General features: G+C 26.2%; 1 protein-coding gene across 2 annotated transcripts in view; it reads left to right on the top strand.

The window, feature by feature from the left end:
- The first annotated feature begins 965 nt into the window (after positions 1-965).
- The window catches only part of LOC100214433 (target of rapamycin complex 2 subunit MAPKAP1), an 80,793-nt gene continuing 60,756 nt past the window's right edge, over positions 966-21,002 (top strand). The window contains exons 1-4 of one of the 2 annotated variants that reach the window (XM_065800929.1): positions 966-1,093; positions 4,751-4,822; positions 5,651-5,741; positions 11,661-11,762. In XM_065800929.1, coding sequence (XP_065657001.1) covers positions 4,753-4,822; positions 5,651-5,741; positions 11,661-11,762 — 263 coding nt within the window. In that variant the 5' untranslated portion in view covers positions 966-1,093; positions 4,751-4,752. Of the gene's footprint in view, positions 1,094-4,509; positions 4,666-4,750; positions 4,823-5,650; positions 5,742-11,660; positions 11,763-21,002 lie in introns of those variants that run through there. The other variant, XM_065800928.1, reaches the window with a different exon arrangement.

Raw genomic sequence — 21,002 nt, 5'->3', positions numbered from 1 at the left:
ACAAAAACAAAAAATAAAAACTAGTTTTTAAAAACAATTGGCATAGGTCGATGGTTACCAAGACCGTTGGGTAAATGGTCAATGCATCGGTGCACCCCTAATATATATTGTCAGGTCTGGCCCGCGATATTCAAGGTTAGGCTCTTCCGCGGTGCTCTGTGATAAGAAATCTTATAGCAGAGTACCGCGTAAGATGATACAACGTAAGGACATCCTAGAGCACCTAAAATACCACATAAAAAAAAAAGAAAAAAAAGAAAAAAATTAGTATCTCTTTTGAATATATTTGAAAGTAAATATAATTAAAAAAAATTCCAAATGCATAATACCAAACAGAGCAAAAACAGCATCTTTTAGTATATTTTACTGCTTCCGAGAAATTTTTTAAAAACAAACTTAAAATATAGGACAAAAGTTTTTGAAAAATTGTTAAGATTATTATTATTTATTTTTACTATTAGAGATAGGTAGAGGGTAAAGCTTTACCCACACTAATCTCTACTGTATCTTAACCTTTTCTCCGTTTCAAACTCATTTCCTTTGAATACACGTATATTCGGTGGTTTACACCACCAAAGTACTACATTGTCAATCACTATTTATGTTTATCTATGTCATTCTATCTTTGTCTATCACTACACAATCAAAGTACTGCATTGTCTACTTTAAATAATGTTTTCTAAATAAAAAAATTTGCCAGGTGCAATTAATGGATCTTTTATTTTTTATTTCCAATATTGCGACCTATTTAAGTTTTTTCAACTTTATTGTCATCTCTTTATTTTAATTTTCTAACCGCTCGGCGAGGGGTTGTTTCTCTTTCCTATTTCTTATTCCTGTCTTAGCATCCCAGATTATCACTATTTTCCATATGTCATAATAGTTGAGACAATATAAAATATATTTATTTTGATCCCTTTATTTTAATTATTCAACCCCTCGGCGAGGGGTTTTATTTCTGATACTGTTGTCTTAGCATTTCAGATTATTAGTATTTTCCTTATGATAGAGACAATATGATCAATATATCTGCTGCTTGGCTAACAAATGTCAACAAACGTGTTGAGTGAATTTGTTTAGTTACTAAACTTTAGTACGATAACTTTTTATATTTTTATTTTTCTATATTTATGCATTTTACTCATTAGCAGTTAAATGCTGTTTAAAAATTTTTTATTACATAAACATACATGTAAATATATATTTTGCGACTTTTTTTTTTGACTTAACTCCATATAGTTTTTTGGAAAAAGAAGAAAAAAACGAGAAATAATGAAAATAATAATAATAATTAAAAATAACAAATGCTGCTCTAACCCAAACCCTTAGTCAATTATTATTATTTCTTAGATAAATATATTATTATATGATTAACTTAGCACCCAATTGTTAGTTTATGATAATCATATATTAAAAATTGGGTGCTAAGTTAATTTCTCTAACTCTTTAATTTTTGTTTATATAAAGTTTAATAATAAACAGAACATGAATCCTATTCACTGAATTGGTCAGCTTTGTGATCTATTAACATTTTTGAACTATCTATTAACATTTTTGAAAAGATCTATTAACATTTTTGAAACTGACCTAATACTATCTATTATCATTTCAGCTTTGTGAGCAAAGCAGTCAAATTTAGCAAGATCTTTGTTGCTTGCATTGTAACTTTCTAAAATATTTGTGCCATTTTTATTTCAGATAAAGAAAGCAGAATCACATTATATTGAATTGTATGATGTTTTAAAAAAAAACAAGTTTTAATCTGTTAAAATAAAATAGTTGCTTATCGCAGCAATTTTCTTTGCAATTTTGATTTGGTAATTTTTTGTGAAACAAGTATAATAGCAGAATTTTTACATTTAGTTAAAGATTAGCTTTTTTACACTTTTAACTAAGGCATTTTCATGTCATCTTTAATATATATATATATATATATATATATATATATATATATATATATATATATATATATATATATATATATATATATATATATAATATATATATATATATATATATATATATATATATGTAAGTATATATATATGAATAAAGAAAATATCTTTATATTATCATGTATAATATTGTATATTTAAAAAAGTGCTCAATAGACAAACTAGAGCTATATAGTATATATGTTACTGTTACCCGCAAAAGCAAAATTAAACCTTTACTACTTGCCTGATGATTGTGGTAACACATGAAACTCAGAGTTGCAATATTAAATTATATTATAAACAATAGCATTTAGCTAATTCCTGGTACTGCGGGTAACAGTAACATATACTATATATATATATATATATATATATATATATATATATATATATATATATATATATATATATATATATATATATATATATATATATATATATATTTATAGTATACATGTTGCTGTTACCCGCAGTACCAGGAATTAGCTAAATGCTAATGTTTATAATATAATTTAATATTGCATTTCGTTGCAACTTATGTTTATAATATAATTTAACGTCGCAACGAGTTTCATGTGTTACCACAATCATCAGGCAAGTAATAGTTTAATTTTGCTTAACTTTCACTACTGATTGATTGTGGTAACATATGAAACTTAGAGTTGCAATATTAAATTATATTATAAACATTAGCATTTAGCTAATTCCTGGTACTGTGGGTAACAGTAACATATATACTATATAGCTCTAGTTTATCTATTGAGCACTCTTTTAAGTATACAATATTATACATATACAGACATATATAAACTTATATTGCGTGTTTTGATGTCCTTGACAAATCCATCTGTTTTCTTCATAATGGCCCAGTATTTCATGATTGAACAATGTTCCAAAAGTATCATCTTGACTTTGTTAGTTTTATACCATTCCATAATTGTTTAAGTATAGTTAAAACTGGCTGAATCTATCCAAAATGCAATGCAACAATTGTGTGAATGAATCAAAGTCTCAACTACATAAGTTTTGCCAAATTAGCATTTTTCTAGCAAATTTAATTTGCATTATGCAGGCTTGGACAGGAATGAGGTGCAATCGCACGCTGTAGCTGACCACTCTTATCATTTTTTTTCTTTACAATTTGTCTGCTGCTGTTTTGATGTTTTAACAATTGAATGCAATAAAAAATCGTTACGTCATAAATAACTTTTAATCATTGGTCTTTTTTAAAAGTTTTTATTTTATGCGAAGGCTATAAAAATAAAAAATTAATTACAGCGATTGTTTAAAATAAACACATTTTGTGTAAATTAAATCTTGTATTTAAATTTTTTATTAATATTTTTTATGATAAATTTAAACTTTTAAAACTATTATTCTTAATTTAAATTAATTTTATAATATTATGAAAAATATTTATTCAATATATAATAAGTTATTTTTAAAAATTAAATTATTTAATATAATAAGCTATTTTTACAAAGAATTCTTCAATAGCTTTTTTTTTCTAACTTGACTTACTAATCAGAGCATGAGGCGAAGAAAAATTACTATTTTTAAAAGACAACATTATTTATTTATTTTTTAATATTTTTTTGCATTTTTTTGAAAAAATATTTATTCAATTTTAAGATATTATATATTTTTTCTTTTCAATAATGTAATTTCACTTTTCAAATTTTTCTTTAATTAAACAATCATTAAAAATATTTGTAAAGGCGTTTTGCATAACTTTTTAAAATGTAAGGTTTTAAAAGATTAGTTTTAGTAAAGTAGTTTAAAAGCAATTAAAAATTTAGCAAAAAGTAATTTTCATTTTGAGTTTTATTTTAGAGCTTATATATTTTCTTTTTTTGTAAGGAGTTGTTTTCTTTAGTATTTTTAATTTTTTTCCTAGTTTAAGTTTAGCTTAGTGTTTCTTTTTTTAGTGCATTTCTAAAATGTTTAAATCAGCAAAACATCTAAACAGTAGTGGTCAAGTAGTCAACAAAAAAAATCATTTGCGTGGTCAGTAATAGCGTTTGATCGCACACCATTCCTGTTTAAGCCTACATTATATATTCAAGCTAGCATAGCAGAGACAATACTTTTTTCTGGAATTTTTTTGAAATCACATTTTACCTACAGTTCATGCTGCCATCCTGGGTTAGGATTTTATCATACAACAATAGGGCTTGCTTTTTTGGCACTTTTTCTGTTTGTTTAGATACTTATGACATGATTAAACTTTTTTTTATTTTTTTATAATTCACCTCCCCAAGGCCGAGAAGGCCACTACAGATGAGGAGGTTACTTTTGGTTATAAAAACCTCTCTCAACTCTATAACTCTGAAACACGAGCAAGTTTTCTTTTAGTGAATCACTGCATTCAGGCTTTCTGTCAATGCTCAACTCTTCCTTTTATTGTTTAAAACAAAAACGTGATAGTTGAGTAAGACAATTTTTTGCAATTGATCTATGTAAAATTTCATGATTTTTTTCTTTATTTATACATACACATATAATTACTATTTGAATGAACAATTTTACAATTTACAATTTTTGTATTCATTTAATTTAAATTTTGTTTTTTAGCGTTAAAACTAAAAAAAAATGTTCAGTTAAGATAAGAATGGTCTTTTATCTAAGATTTTTTATTATAAGAACTCTGGTGATTCCAAAAAGTTTTTAAAACAAAAGTGTTTAAGGTTGTATTCATCTGAAGGCTTTTGACTTGTGAGTTTAACTGGTATGATTATAAATCAATTATTATATTTATATTTCTTAACATTTGAGTGTATCAAAATTCAGCTATTTTTTATTTTATACTTTAGCCATGTTTTGGGACAATCCTCAAATGATCACAAGTCATATTCGACATTCCTGTGTTACAAGTGACTATACAGGTAACATATAAGTATGCATTTTCATCTTTTCTTAGTTTAAGCAGCTAAAGTCAGATCTACATGTAGATACATCAACATGTAGATACATCAACTGAGGGTTTTGGTTTGGTCAGGTACTCTTTTAATAAAAAGAAAGTCTTCTCTAGATTTAAAACTAAAAAAAAAAAAATGTTGTCCCCCCCCTCCTTGAAACAAATTGTCACAAAATCTCAGCATGATTGTTTCACTCACTTGGACATGGTTTTTCTGGCTGTAAAAAACAGATCAATAGTTTTCTTTAAAATAATTTCGGTAATTGCTCTGATCTTGTATTAAATGTGGCATTAACATTCAGGGCCAGATTTGTACTTGCGCTTTTGTATTCTTTAATTTAGTGTTACAGCTTTTATATAGGTTTGTTCTAGAATTCCTCTATGCAGAATTAATGTAGTGTAGCAATTGCTAATGATTGTGCAAACAGAACTTTTCAAAATGTTATTAATTATTCATAGGAATTATTGTTGTTTAGCAATCATTACAATTATGAAAGTAGTATTTTTTAATAACTCCCTAAAAACCCTAGCAAACATTTTTTGAACACATTTCTGAGCCCCAAAAATTTTAGGACCCAAAGATACTGCCTAGTCAGCCTATAGGTAAATCCGGCCCTGTCAACATCTTGTATTGAGTATGGGATTCTGTAGTTTTCCCTAAACTTTTTTGTCAATGTAGTATCTTCTCATGAAGTTTCTCCTGAATATTTTCATTACTCTATCTTTCTTTGTATCAGTATTTTTGTATTTGTGTATTTTGTTAAAAATCATGTTTATATTAAAGTTTAAACATTAGGAATGTGTGAAATGGTGATTGTTCAAGATGAAGAAGATGCTTTTATAACAAAACAGCACAAGCGCTTAGGAAAATTAAACAATGAAGAAGGGTACTATCATTATTATTTTCATTTTGTTATCTTCATTTTTCATTATTATCTTTTTTTAATTTTTTTAGAGAAAACTAAACTAAAAAATTGTTTTCTATTCGTGTGTGTGTGTGTAAAAAATAAAAATAATAATCTGATCAATAAAATTATTTTTAAAGTGTTTTACCAATGTTTTATTTCAAATTTTTATAATTATAAAATCAAATTTTTATAATTTATAAAAAAATATTTAAAAATTTTTCTTTATTCAAGACTTTTATCAGTTGTTCACAGGAAGACGTGACACATTTATATGACCACGCAAAAAAAAGTTTGTTTTGACGATTTGACAATGGCTTTTGACATATTTTTAAAATTTAAAAATGCGCTACAAAAACTTACTTAAACTTATCTAAAATAAAACTTTAAAAAAGAAAAAAAAAATCTTAACAGAAGAGAAAATAAAAAAAATGCTTAACTAAAGCTAAAACCCAATATATATATATATTAGGGTTATGACTTTTTTTCAACCCCATAGTCCTGTACTGTAGTTTGATGAACTTTTACCTAAAAAGCACGAAATGAACTATTATATGCATATCTTTTGAAAAAAGTTCACCCCGCCATTTAAAAATCAATTTTCAACTACGCAAACCGGTTTTTATTATCGTCATCATTGAAATTTATTTAAATTCAGTTAAATATTTTAATGAGTATATATTTTTCAGTCAATGTATGTGCATCTTAAAAACTCAAAGATTCTTTATTTAAAAGAAAAAATATAATAGGGTGGAAACAAAGTCATAACCCTAATATATATATATATATATATATATATATATATATATATATATATATATATATATATATATATATATATATATATATATATATATATATATATATAAATTATACATTCATTAGAAGTGTTTTGTTACTTCATTAAAAAGTGTTTATTTAACATAAAAGCATTTAAGATCAAACTTATTTAATTGTAACGGCTTTCTAAAACATTTGTCTTGTTTTTTCAACAAAATTCTATATATCTTTTCAAATGTATTAACTTTAATTATTCTTATATTAAAATTCATTAAAGAAACTTTCGTTGTCGTAGAATGTCATCGTTTATAAAATACACACTTAAAAAATATATTATAAAAAAAAGTATATTCAACTGTCAATTATACTTTAAAAAAAACATTATCAATAAGTTGTTACTTTATTTAAAAGCATTTTACTAATATAAAAGCATTTGTTAAAAGTTTTGATGTAATTTAATTTGAGGTATAATTCAGAATATTTTTCATTCAGCACGTTTTTACAATGTTTATTGAAAGCCACAGTCAAATTGTCAAACAAAATGTAATTTTTCTGGTCATTTAAAAAATTATTCCTGTGAAAGACTCTATGTAAAAGTATTTAGTTAGTTTAAAATTTCTACATACAGAGCAAAAACAGAGCGCCTTAATTTATTGTTTAAATGTTAAGGACACAAACAGCATGCCTCTAGACTTTAGCCACAGGTAACACACGCAGCATCAAAAAAAAAGTAAATAGTTTTCCTGACTGTAGTGGCCCTCTTAGACTTATGGAAGTGAAAAAGAAACTATATATATATATATAGGCTAGCAGGCTAGTAGTATATAGTAGGCCCAGTAGCAGGCTATTTCTGTGTGATGTCAGACATGTTATTTTTAATGTATATATACTTCTATGGTTGATTCCATCAGTCCTCTATAACAAAAATTTCTAATTTTTGTACATATAGAGGGGGCAGTGTCACTTAAAAATATTTAAAAATATACCATAAGAGTTATTTTTGCAGCCTGATATATCTGATTTTAATTTTATGTTTTGTTTTTTTTGCAAAAGATTATGGAAGTGGTCAGTCCTACCCATTTGAATACATGTTATGTATATTTAGGATGTGGGGGGGGGGGGGACAAGTTATTTTCTACCTATTTTAAATTAAAAATATTTTTTAAAATTGTATTTTTTTTAAAGGTTATTTTAAAGTTTTCAGCCAAGATTTTTTATCTGTTGTCTTAAAGACAATGATCAGCAACAATCTTTGTTTCTGAAAGTTTTAATGTAGTCTTGATTAAGCTTAATACCACGTTCTGCACTGTCATTTTAAACGAGAGGACCAGTGACATAATTTTTAAATCTAATATAACCAGGAAATAAGTCCTAGTTTGATGAACTGATTTTCAGCCTTTCTTGGTTATGTAATGTCATTTTTAATAAATTAAAGAAAAACCAGCTTTCAGGACCAATAAAATCTTCAATTTTTTTTTGTTATTTCATTTTCATTGTCAATAAAAATTTTAGAACTCAATTTTCCCATCTTATAACTGGCAGGCTTAGCTGTTTAGGATAATTTAGGAGCTAATTTATGTAACTGATCTACATTTACCTGCAAGACACATTAAATCTTTCATTTAAATACCAATTGTATTTTTTAAGTGACTTCAGAACAGCGTCTGCTGCTTTAAGACAGAACTCAAAATATTGTATCATTTCATTAATAGCTAAGATCTAAAGAAAGTACTGTGACAGGGATAGGAGCTTTAAAAAACCACAGAACATAAAACAGTGCTGTATATGAAGCTATTTCATGAATCAGCTTTCCCTCTTGTAATGGTATTATATTAGGACATAAGCTACTGAATTGTGGCTGAAGAAGGTCATATGTTAAATAATAAACTCTCTGTGCCATAAACCTGACATGATGTGAAGCCATTGGAAATCTAAAGTGAAAGTCTTTTACTTTGCCACCTAACCAAAGAACTGCTAATTCTATAAAATACTTGTAGTCATGGAGACATATCATTATTGAGACAATTTTGATGAAATCTTTATAATTCAGAAGCTTAAATGTTTATAAAAAACTTTATTATTAAAACTTTTAGTCAAACATATTAATATAATTAGGACAATCAAAGCTTTTCTAAAAAAGTAGTCAAGAAAGTAAGTAAAAAAGAAGTCAAATTTCTTCAGGTTTTCACAACATATCTTCTTTTCAAGAATCGATTTCCAATTACTCTTTAGCCTTTCAAATAACTCAGTCTTTAGTCCACTTGTATTGCCACCAGTAAGAACATTTGAAAAGTGCCGAAAAATGTTGATTTAAATTCTTGATTTAAATTCTTTAAGTTTTAATAATAAGGTGAATCATTAACCTCATTGAGAAGTATTAACAATTAAGTATAAGAATTAATGTAAAAGTATTTTATAATACTTTGTTTACTTTATCTTTTTTTAATATTTACCTTTATGTAATTCATAGACATGACGACAACAAGCCATCTAAATCAAAGCTTTTCCTCTCTACTGCTCAATTAGAGCACAGACTTCTTTTAGCCAACCAGCATTTGTGACTGTAGTGTCGAAGGACAGACAATCAGCATAGTTAAAAAGCCCCCAATCTCGCAAAGTATTTTTGATAGCTTTTCCAAGAGACTCAGCAGTGCCATCTTCTCTTTCAACTTTCTTGTTACTAAATTTCTATTTTTCATTTCTACTATAAATTTTTGAGTCAAAATGCACTGTATGGCTTTTATCCATATGGATATGTAGCCAATATAAAATTGGCTATGTAGCCATTGGCTATGTAGCCAATATAAAAAAGTTATCTTTAATACTATATGCAGTTTTGTTTATACTTGACTTTTTTTTGCCTCAAGATACTTCGTTTAGAAATAGAATAAGCATCTGTCTTTCCAGAACTGTTATTTATGAAGCAAGAGTTGCATTTAATGCAGTTGAACTTATTTCTTATTGAGATGCTGTTGGAGCTAACTTTTTGAACAAAGGGAAGAGCATTAGATAATTTTATCTTCCTTAATTTTATCTTAATTGATTTTTTTAATTTATTGATTGACATAATAAACATTGTTTATTTACATTTTTTATATTTAATTACATTTAATACATATATATATATATATATATATATATATATATATATATATATATATATATATATATATATATATATATATATATATATATATATATATATATATATATATATATATATAAATTGCCCATCCATTAATATACGCACAAAATTGCCCATCCATTAATATACACACACGTTTTTATTAGTTGTGAAAGTTTTTTTTGCTCATATCTCAAAATTAGATTTTTGTTTATCTCATCATTTTTCCCCTAGACCCTTCATATATATATAAGTTTTTAAATCCAATTCACTCCCAACAAGGCTGCAAGCAAATAATAACCGCAGCACAATAAAATCAATGATTTTCTTTCTAAAGGAGGTTGTAAGGCACCATAATATCTATATATACATAAATATATAGATAAAGAGAAAGGTTATTGTTAAATTATTGAGTGATTTCTTCTTGCTCTTCTTGTTGGTAATCAATTATGAATAAGCTCTCCATACTGGAGGCAGAAATAAAACCTTATTTGCACATTTATTTAAACCTCTGAACCAAGTTAGCAAAATGGAAAAATTTAAATGCTCCTTTTGCCATAAGACTTGTCTAAAAATTGAACTTGAACAACAAAGCATGCTAAAAAATTTCCAAAGTGTCCTGATATAGTACTTTTTGAAAATGTTTTTATGTAAAAAAAAAATGCAGATAAAAAGTAAATTGCGAGTAAATTAATTACGAATCATCAAATGAATGTGGTCTGGGAAACTTAATAAATGATAATAGTTCAAAGTTTTTAAATTTTTCTTGAAATTAAGTACAGTATAGGGCCTTTTTTTATAAGGGTCTACTAGCGATATATAAATATTTTGATAAATATGACAAACAATTTAATACTAAATTGCAAAACACAATATACAAATGCTCAAAGAAATAAACAATCTTGATAGGTAGCTTATTTCTTTGAGTATTTGAAGTCTGCTATTAAATTGGCATGGTATTATATACTTATAGGAAATAAGAATAGTTTCTATATATATACTCATAGGAAATAGGAATAGTATAATATATACTCATAGGAAATAGGAATAGTTTCTATATATAATGAGAGTATCACAGTTGTTAGGAAGTACAGCATGGCAAATAAACATACAGTATGTTTATAACTAACTTATAGCTAATTTAATTTTGTATTAAAAATATAAGTTAAATTGGTGTTTATACATGTAATTGTGCTTTTAATGATCATATACTAAAAATATACTAGAATAAAGAAAAACTTTTCCAAAATTTATGCCAAGAAAAAACAACTAAAAAATTGCTTTAAAAAAAGCAGAAAAATACAAATAAAACAAAAAAAAACTTTTTTTTGACCCAACAAAATGCATAAGGAAAAAAGTACATTTTTTTGCAACTCTATGTGTATCACTATACGAAGACTTTTCTATAAAACTTTCCTATTAAACTTTCTGATCTGATTCACTTGAATAATATTAAAATAGCTGTCAACATGTAAATGAACAGTTTTACCTACTAAAATAAATTAATATTAGATTTTAAAACTTCATAACAGAATAATTGTGTTAAAAAAGTAAGAAATAACAGAATAATTGTGTTAAAATAATTAATAATTGTTAATAAAAGTAAGAAAGCGTAAAAAAGTGTTAGAACAACAGGTGTTAGAAAAGAAATATATTTTATTAACTTTTGAATGAATTAATGACCTTGCTATGCTTGCTTGCTATTCTTGTTATTTGAGTAAAAATGAATATAAAAAAAAAGGAATTTTTGTTTTAAATAAAACTTGTCAGCTTGAAAAAACAAATAGTTACAAAAAATAAATTATGAACTCATATTAAACAAATATTATATTTATTTTTGCATGACAATACTTAAAAATTCAGGTCGGCAATTGTATGCTAAAAAAAAGCAAAGATAGATCGCCTTTTGCATTGGCATAGTTGAATGCCAACCAGGATTTTGCAGGCTGTATATATATTGAAATATGTTAATTATTTATATATATTTGTTGTTTTAGAAGTAGTTATTCAAATTTTGCTCAGTCATTTGATATTTCAGTGAGTCCTGGACTTTATGGTCGTACACCAAAAATAGAAAGCACAGATAAAGCTACAAAAAGGTATTTTATAAAATATAATACTAAATTTTCATTTCATTGCGCAGTTTAGTTTAAACAACACAAATTTTCTACATATATTTTTTACCACATAAAAAAATTGTATTATTAAAATATAAATAATGTAAAATATTATTTAAATAACAATATTGAGTATAAATATAGGACCTTGTTTGTCAAAGTTTGTGTATTAGAGTCCGGGTTGAGAGAGGCTTGTTAAAATATTTAGGAAAACATTTAATAAAACAAGAGAAACTAGGAGAAGAAAAATTCTGATATAAAACCTCTAGTTTATTTATGGGTAAAGGTAGAAGAAGCTCCTAAACTCTAGATGGTAGACTCTGGATGGTAACTCCTTTTAGTGGTAGTATTATAATAACAAGACTCAATTGTCTTGATCTGCAAAACAGGTTAACACCAGGAAGGTTGAAAAAGTTATTATCTCTTCCATAATTCTTATATTTAAATAAGAAAATGGCACAATTTAAAAAAATTTTTTTTTTTTATTTAGGTGCCCTAAGAAGTCCTTTTAGTCTTGTCAAAGAGCACTGCAGATGAGCATTATTGCATTACTCCTTCTTAACCGATGTCACAAAACTTGTCCAGAGGTGGGGTTTGAACCACAGATCCTTTGTTTCTAGCGGCAAGTGCACTATCACTGTGCCACAGCTGCTTTTTTTTTACTATTATGGAAACCTGTCCAAACCATGAAGTGCAGAATGATGGATGATAGCAATAATGTGACAGGCCTCTGCAGGAGTAAATGAGTGCGAGAGTGGAGAAAAGCTCTCCAAAAAGGAACATGGCAAACCATGTGATCTGCTCCTCTAAATAACTTTTTACAAGAGCTTTTTGAAAGAGCGATCTGTTTATTCATTAAAAAGTTGCTCATTAAATACAAAATTTGATTTTATACTTGTTACAAGCATATGCTTGTAACAATAATGTTACAAAAATATGTTCATAGCGAATGTTGCTCATCTTGCCATGAAAAAATCCTAACACGAGCGTTTTTTACACTATCTATCCATTTATTTATTAACAACATTACTTATTTGATAAAAAGTTTGACAAGCAAAGAGCTGTAAAAGTTTTTACTGCTTATAAAAATTTTGTCTATATTTTCTTATTGTAATAGAATGCAGGAATTTTAAGAATTATTACAACAATTAAAAGCTCCACAGTAAATGTGTTTCTATAATTACAATTTTTTTTAGCTGAACATTTACTTGTAATTATACTTTTTTATTTTGCTTAAATTAAAACAAATTTATATAATTCATTTTAATCAATATATAAATTATAATTCATTACATAAAATAAAAATTATTATGCAATAATTTAGAGTGTAATCATTTTATATTTTATCCGTCAGATAATTTTATAATTTAGAGTGTAATCATTTTCTATTTATCAGTTAGCCCAATCTAATTTAAAGCATTTACATTTCAATTGTCGCTCTTTTTTATTTATTTATTTGCAATAACGGTGCCTTTTATTGGTTTATTTTTAAAATGACTAAACTAGATTGTCATAATGTTATAGTTATATCACACGATGTTTTAAAAGGATTTTTAGAAAAAAACTCTTTCGGCAGAAAGCAAGAGCTTTAGCTCTCACTTTCCGCTGAGGCCTGATGTGATAACAGTTAAAGACCATTCTGTAGATATTTTTCACTTAATTGTGTTGATCTCAATTATTTTCAACTGTTAGCTAATAATCAATAAAGTAAATTGTGAATCACAAAAATTTAATTATTTATATTTATTATAAAAATGTAATTATTAATATTATTATTACTAGAGGGTAGAACTAAAAGTTAAAAAAAAATGTATAATGAAACTATGATTAAATTTAAATAATACGAATAAATTAAAGGTTTATGATAAATTCATAAATTGCTACTTTTGACTTAGTTGTTGCACATAAAGCTGCTATTATGATTTTTTTGAAATCAGATCAAAATTTATATATATATATATATATATATATATATATATATATATATATATATATATATATATATATATATATATATATATATATATATATATATATATACTTTAAATGTAATTAAAATGAGTAATTCAAATTGTTTTTAATTAATTCACGTTTAATATTTGAGATTTAATTAATTCACGTTTAATATTTGAGGCTATGTTTTTCGTAAACAGTCAATGTTTTATTTTGCCGAGTTCCTTTAGAAAAAATTTATTATTTATCCCAACTTGATTTAGATTCGTACAAAATATAAATTAAAATTTTTTTATATAAGTTTAAATTTTCTTTAAAAATATTTTAATATATTCCTTATAAATTGAGAAATTGTATTACCTTAATCAAATTATTAAATTATGAAAAAAATGGGATAAATTTAATTTTACTAATGCTTATATTATTACTCTTTTAGAATCTTTAAAACATGTTAAAAGAAATTTCATAACTGTTTACCACAAAAATGACAATAATTGACTATACTGTCAAGTTATTATTTTTCTAAAGTAAAGTTTTATATAATTTTTAAAATATAGCTGATTCTAAGCTTATTTACTTTTTGTCTAAGTCATAAACTTATTCCTAAATGTTCATTGACTTTGGATATAAATTGTTTTTTGCTTGTTAAATAATCTTTGCATTAAATAACTGCTTTTTTTTTTAAAAAAATTTCTTATATAAGTTTCATGAAAAACCAGCTATTTCTTAACTCGATTAGTTTTTCACTTCCAATTGCAAATTATCAAAAAAAATTTATCATTTATTGGTTCATTCGATAAATTATTCCCAATTAGATATGACAACCCAGGGGTTGGTGCAAAAAGTTGAAGTTTATGGACAAACCAGGGGGGTTGGTGCAGCGTGGGCCCCCTGCGATAGCTGAAGCAGGGGGTGCGCCAGTGCTGAGCCTGGACTTGGGGAGTATGATTCTTTTTTAGAGGAGAAGAAAACGGAAGAGTTTTTTTTATTCCCTTGTTTTTAATGAGTTGAATGATTTATAAAAGGTAATTCATTAAGTGTGATGACTAGGAGGACAATTTAATGATCATTCTAAAGTATTTGTTTTTTCAACGTTTTAATTGTTTCAAGAAATAAATTTTTCTTCTGAATAAAAAGAATAAAAATATAAACAATTATACTCTAATTATAACTAATATAATTATTATCTAACTACTAATTATTCTAATTATAATTATTATCTAACTACTAATTATTCATGCTACTCCTATTATAGAAATAATTGAACCTAGTGAACTAATAGCATTACAAATTAATAAACTGTCTAGAAAATCTGCATATCTTCTAGGCATTCCTGCTAATCCTAAGAAATATATTATAATTTTTGATTATTAAAAGATTAGTTTATATTAATCAAAACACAAAAAATAAAATAAAACTATGTCATTAAAATATAAGAATAAATAGAGTTTATATAAATTTCACTTGATTTATTTGAAATTATACCTATAGTCTTATTATAAAACAGCCCTAAATTTTCTAGAATTTGATTATCTATAAATTTTTAAGTAATTTTATATCCTAAAGGGCTCATTTTTTGAGAAAAAATATGATTAATTTATATATCAAAATATCAATTATTAATAAAAAATGAATAAATATTTTTATAATAATTGACAAAAAACAATGTTTCAAGTTTTATTTAAATTACTAAATATTATATAATAATTCCTAATATACTAAGAAAAAAAGTTCATATTAGGAAAATATTGTAGACTATATTAGGAAAATAAGTATTGTAGGCCATATTAGGAAAATATTGTAGACCATATTAGGAAAGTATTGTAGACCATATTAGGAAAGTATTGTAGACCATATTAGGAAAGTATTGTAGACCATATTAGGAAAGTATTGTAGACCATATTAGAAAAATAATGTAGACGATATTAGGAAAAAAGGTAATAGTCTACTAATATTATAGAACATATTAGGAAAATTGTCTTTTATAATTATAAATTGGAATATGTATTCAGAAAAAATAGAAAATAATGTTAATGAACTTAATGAAGCAATAATTTTATGATCACTTTCATGAATATTAGTAAAATTATTTTTATCTTGCTGTGGGTTATTAATGAAGCTAAAAAAATTAATCTTATAGAGTAAAAAGCTGTAGTAAATACAGCACTAATGCTAATTCAAACAGAAAAAGATGAAAAAATTTGAAAATAATGCTACTTCAACAATTAAATCTTTAGAATAAAATCCCGATAAAAATGGTAGTCCTAATAATGTTATAGATCCTATAATTATGAAAATAAATATTAAAGGTAGAGAATTTTTTAAAGCACCATATTTTCTCATGTCTTGTTCATCATTTATAGCATGAATTATAGATCCTGCACTAAGAAATAATAATGCTTTAAAAAATCAATGGTTTATTAAATGAAATAAACTTAAGTCATAAAAAAAAAATCCACAAATCATTTATATTTATATATAAGGTAAGTATGGGTATTAAGGCCCACCTAACAGACTTTTGGTCATTTAGGCTTTAAAAATTAAGTTTAAAAAAATATTTTTGATTGCTGCTTAAGATTAATCATTCCTTGATGTAAAAATCTTATCTGCATATTGAGGAAATAATTATAACAAAAGTTATTCATGTTTTTGTAACATACCTTAATTGGGCCTTATTACCCCCTTATGGGGGTAATAAGGCCCATGTAAAAAATACAAAAAATAAATAAAGAAAAACCAGAAAAAAGTTTGGAAACATTCTTTTAATGCATAGTTTATCTCACATTTATAAAAATAATAAGTAATAAGTAATCTTGCATATTTATATACTTTAAAAGAATCAATTTTTTATACAACAGTGAATAACAACAGAAAATTAAAAAATTCAATAAAGAAATGTTACAAAGAAAAACATTATTCTTCGCAGAATGGACATACTAATTCTTCCTCATCTTCAGAATCATACCCCATGCACGCCTCGTGGTACCATACTTTACATTTACAACATTGTCGCATACTTTCTACAGACTTTTGCTGGCATAACAAACAAAACCAATCATTCACATCCACACTTACAGACTTACTTTTCTTTGCACTTGGTTTTCCTTTGCCTTTATTCTTTTTATTAACAGCTTTAGAAGTGGAAGATTGAGAATAATCTTTTTTCAGGTCTTTAGAAACATTTGCTTTTCCTTTGCCCTTATTCTTATTATTAACAGCTTTAGAAGTAGAAGATTGAAAATCTTCTTTTGTTAGGGCTTTAGCAACATAGTTAAAACTTTTTTTGCAACCGACCATAGCCATATTTTTCTTTTTAGCAGGACTCGGCATTAAATCATTGAAACTTGCATTAAGATTAATTTCAGGTTGATCGACTGAAACTGTTGAGGGACTGGGTTGGGTGACTGAAGCTGGTGAAGGACCAGATTCAGTGGGCCGATTTTTAGTGGGCCTTATTACCCGCTTTGAACCTGTTACGTTTATCGATAATGTATCCTTTTGTTTCAACACTTGCATAAATATTACATGATGAGTAATGATAACGAATAAGTACTTAATGCAAATAAATGCAATTGAAAAAAATAGAAGCTTTATAAAATATTTTAAAATGTAAAAACACGTATCTTAAAAATTAGACTTAAGCAATTTTTGACGAAACTAACAAAGTAATCTTGCTTTGTCGAACGCGCGGTAAAGAAATGCTGATTTTTTTTTGCTGCCAGTGATAAAACCAGAAAACTCTAATATTTTAATGTCGAAAAAAAGTTTCACAATTTATTTTTTCCCTAACTTTGGATTAGTGGGCCTTATTACCCGCCGGGCCTTAATACCCATACTTACCTTATATATATATATATATATATATATATATATATATATATATATATATATATATATATATATATAATTATTTTATGAACATCAATAAACACGTGTTTCTGTCGATACTAAATTTATTTTTTAAAAGAAATTTTCGCTGGATTTGTGTAAACAGTGTCTTCAGCTTAAAAGTTTTTTGTTTGTTTTTTTTCTATCTTATTTTTAAAACAGCAGTTATATTTTATGTCAATGGGATGGTTTCATCTTTTTTTGACGTAAGTGTGCCGTAAATGGTGTCCAAAATGTTGTTGACACATTGTCCCTCATCTAAATTGATACCATTTTGTTGAGGGGCACATTGGTGGTACTGTAATTCAAGTACCTCACCAACTTTCCTATCAAACTTTTTAGAATTAACTTTAGAGTTCTGCAACTGTCCCAGTTAATTTGTTGTGTGCAATGTCTCGTGTGTGGCTAATATAGATCGTTCTATTTTATTTCCAATTGTACTGTTTTTGTATTGTTGTATGCATGTTTTTATTTGCATTTTTGTTTCACCTATATGCTTTTTGCTACAATGACATTTAATAAGGTAGACTCCTGGGTGGCTGTTCATTTGTAGTTTGGATTTATTTCTTGATGTTAATATTGCCTCTAGGTTTAGGTTTGATTTAAAGACCGTTTTATATCCTGCCTTCCTAAACACCTTACGTAATTTGGGAGACAATATTGGTACCCAAGGTAATGAAATTGTTGGATACGTACTGGTGATGTTTTCAATATTTTTAGTAGTTATCAGTGATTTTTTGTTCTTTCGTTTTATTTCTTTTATGATTTTTATGAGGTTGGACTGTTTGTAGCCATTTTCGACAAATACTTGAATAAGGAATTTCAGTTCATTTTCTATGTTTCTGACTGCATACATTAAATGCTCTATGTGCAAAACCCTTGAATATTTCATTTAATATTTGTGGGTCATGGTTTGATGTTGCCTTAACTTGAATGTTAGTAATTGCATTTTTTCTGTGTATTTTAAATTCATATTTACCATTTTTGTTATTTATTATGCATATGTCTAGAAAATTTAGTGTTTTTTTGTTATTTTCAAATTCGATAGTATATTGTATTTTTGGAAGCTGTTGATTAAGTATTGTCTTAAATTGATCAGCCTGGGCAATGTTAGGGACTCTAGCATGACTGTCATCTACGTATCTATAAAATGACTTTAAATCAATAAGTGGGTTGTTTTTCAGCGCTGTATTAAGTGCTCTTTTTTCAAGATGTTGAAAAAAAGATTCAGCTAAATGAAAGACCTATCGGACCTGATTTTTCAAGTTCATGTACTTCATTGTTTCATAAAAAGGATGGTCGGTATAAACATAGTTATCAGAATTTTTAGTTTTTTCATATTTAATTTTGTCGCTTTTTTAAAATTATCGCTCACCTCCAATAAACTTATGAGTACTTCAGTCGCTTCTTTAGAAGGGATAGATAGGTATAAGTTTATAACGTCCAATAATACCTGAATTTTGTCACTGGATATGTCCCACGATTTTCTTTTTTCTACGAATTGTTGCGAATTTTTTAATCGAGTTAGGTTTTCATTTAATATTGGTTGTATTAGTTTTACTAAGTAATTTGAGATTTCGTAGTTTGGTGTACCTATTGTGGATACTACAATTCGCATTGGGTAAGATTGTTCAAGAAGAAGATTGGGTAAGATTGTTCAAGAAATAAATCCAAACTACAAATGAACAGCCACCCAGGAATCTACCTTATTAAATGTCATTGTAGCAAAAAGCATATAGGTGAAATAAAAATGCAAATAAAAACATGCATGCAACAATACAAAAACAGTACAATTGGAAATAAAACTGAACGATCTGCATTAGCCACCCATGAGACATTGTACACAACAAATTAACAAATTATTGATAGGAAAGCTTGTGAGGTACTTAAATTATAGTACCACCAATGTGCCCCTCAACAAAATGGTATCAATTTAGATGAGGGACAATATGTGTCAACAAAATTTTGGACACCATTTACTGCGCACTTACATCAAAAAAAGATGAAACCATCCCATCGACATAAAATAGAACTGCTGTTTTAAAAATAAGATAGAAAAAAAACAAACAAAAAACTTTTAAGCTGAAGACACTGGTCACAACAATCCAGCAAAAATTTCTTTAAAAAAATAAATTTAGTATCGAGAGAAACTCGTGTTTATTGATGTTCATAAGATAATAATTTACAAACTCTCATTCATGATGTCTACATTCAAATTATATATATATAAATTATATATATATATAAATTATATATATACAAATTATATATATATATATAAATGTCATATCCAAGCACCTGTGCAACAGCTACAGCAACAAAAACAGGTTCATATTTTATAACTTTTTGAAAGCAGTACCGTACCAGATGTAATCCCATACCGTTTGATCGGTATGGGCGCCCAAACTAAAAATTTTATAAGTTTTGAATTCCAATATTGAATAAGTCCAAAATATTTAAATAAACTTTGCACATCTATTTCTTTGTAAAGGTTGCTTTTATTAAAAGTTATTTTTATATGGGAGTTTTACAATGGTAATTGAATGTATAGAATATTTTTTTTTAAAATAAAATGTATTAATCACAATACTTATCATAATGAAGTTTTTTTATTTTGTTTTATTGGATATGGATAGATGAGACAGTTGTCATTTTGATGTATAATTGTAAAAGTATTTCCACATGGCGCAAGTGTTGTTTATTGTTTTGCTATTGTTAGTTATAACAATTAACAGTGCAGATATCTTAGCTTTTAAAAAATGAGTTAAATGTTTGTCTATTAATATGTCCTTGGTAATAATTATGTTTTCTACCTGTCTTGCATAACACTTAAAATCAGAGCCTGATAAAGGCTTTTTTTTTTAAAACTATGATCTTTTGAATTTTTGGGAATTTTAAACCGTTTCGGAATTCCACATTATACGCGGTGCCATCAGGCTGGCTAACACCCTGTTCTTATCTCATCAACTTGTTAGCTTTTTAGTTAGCAAAATTTGTGTTGAATCAAAACTTAGAAGAATAGATGTCTACTTTTCCAGTCTGATTTAAGTAAACTTAATAATAAAATTTATTATAAAGTTTATTTAAATCGTGCTGGGAAAATAGGCATTCATCCATTTTTTGTTTGTATTATTTTACTTGAAATACGCCAAACTCTAAAGGAAAATAAAAATAATATATATAAATATAAATAAGTATATAGAAATAAATACCATTTCCAATAAAAATATTTTGTTTTATGTTATCTAAAAATTTTTATGCGAAAGTATAAGATTTTTTAAAAAAAAATCCGGTTTCTTTAAAATATTCAAAAAAGTCAAAATATTCAGCAGCAAGAATCAATTTTTGATTCTTGCTGCTGAATATTTTGACTTATGTGAA

Source organism: Hydra vulgaris, chromosome 07 (assembly GCF_038396675.1).
Source record: "Hydra vulgaris chromosome 07, alternate assembly HydraT2T_AEP".
NCBI classification, from domain to species: Eukaryota; Metazoa; Cnidaria; class Hydrozoa; order Anthoathecata; family Hydridae; genus Hydra; species Hydra vulgaris.
The sequence above is the reverse complement of the archived record's forward strand: the minus strand, read 5'-3'. Positions and strand labels throughout refer to the sequence as shown.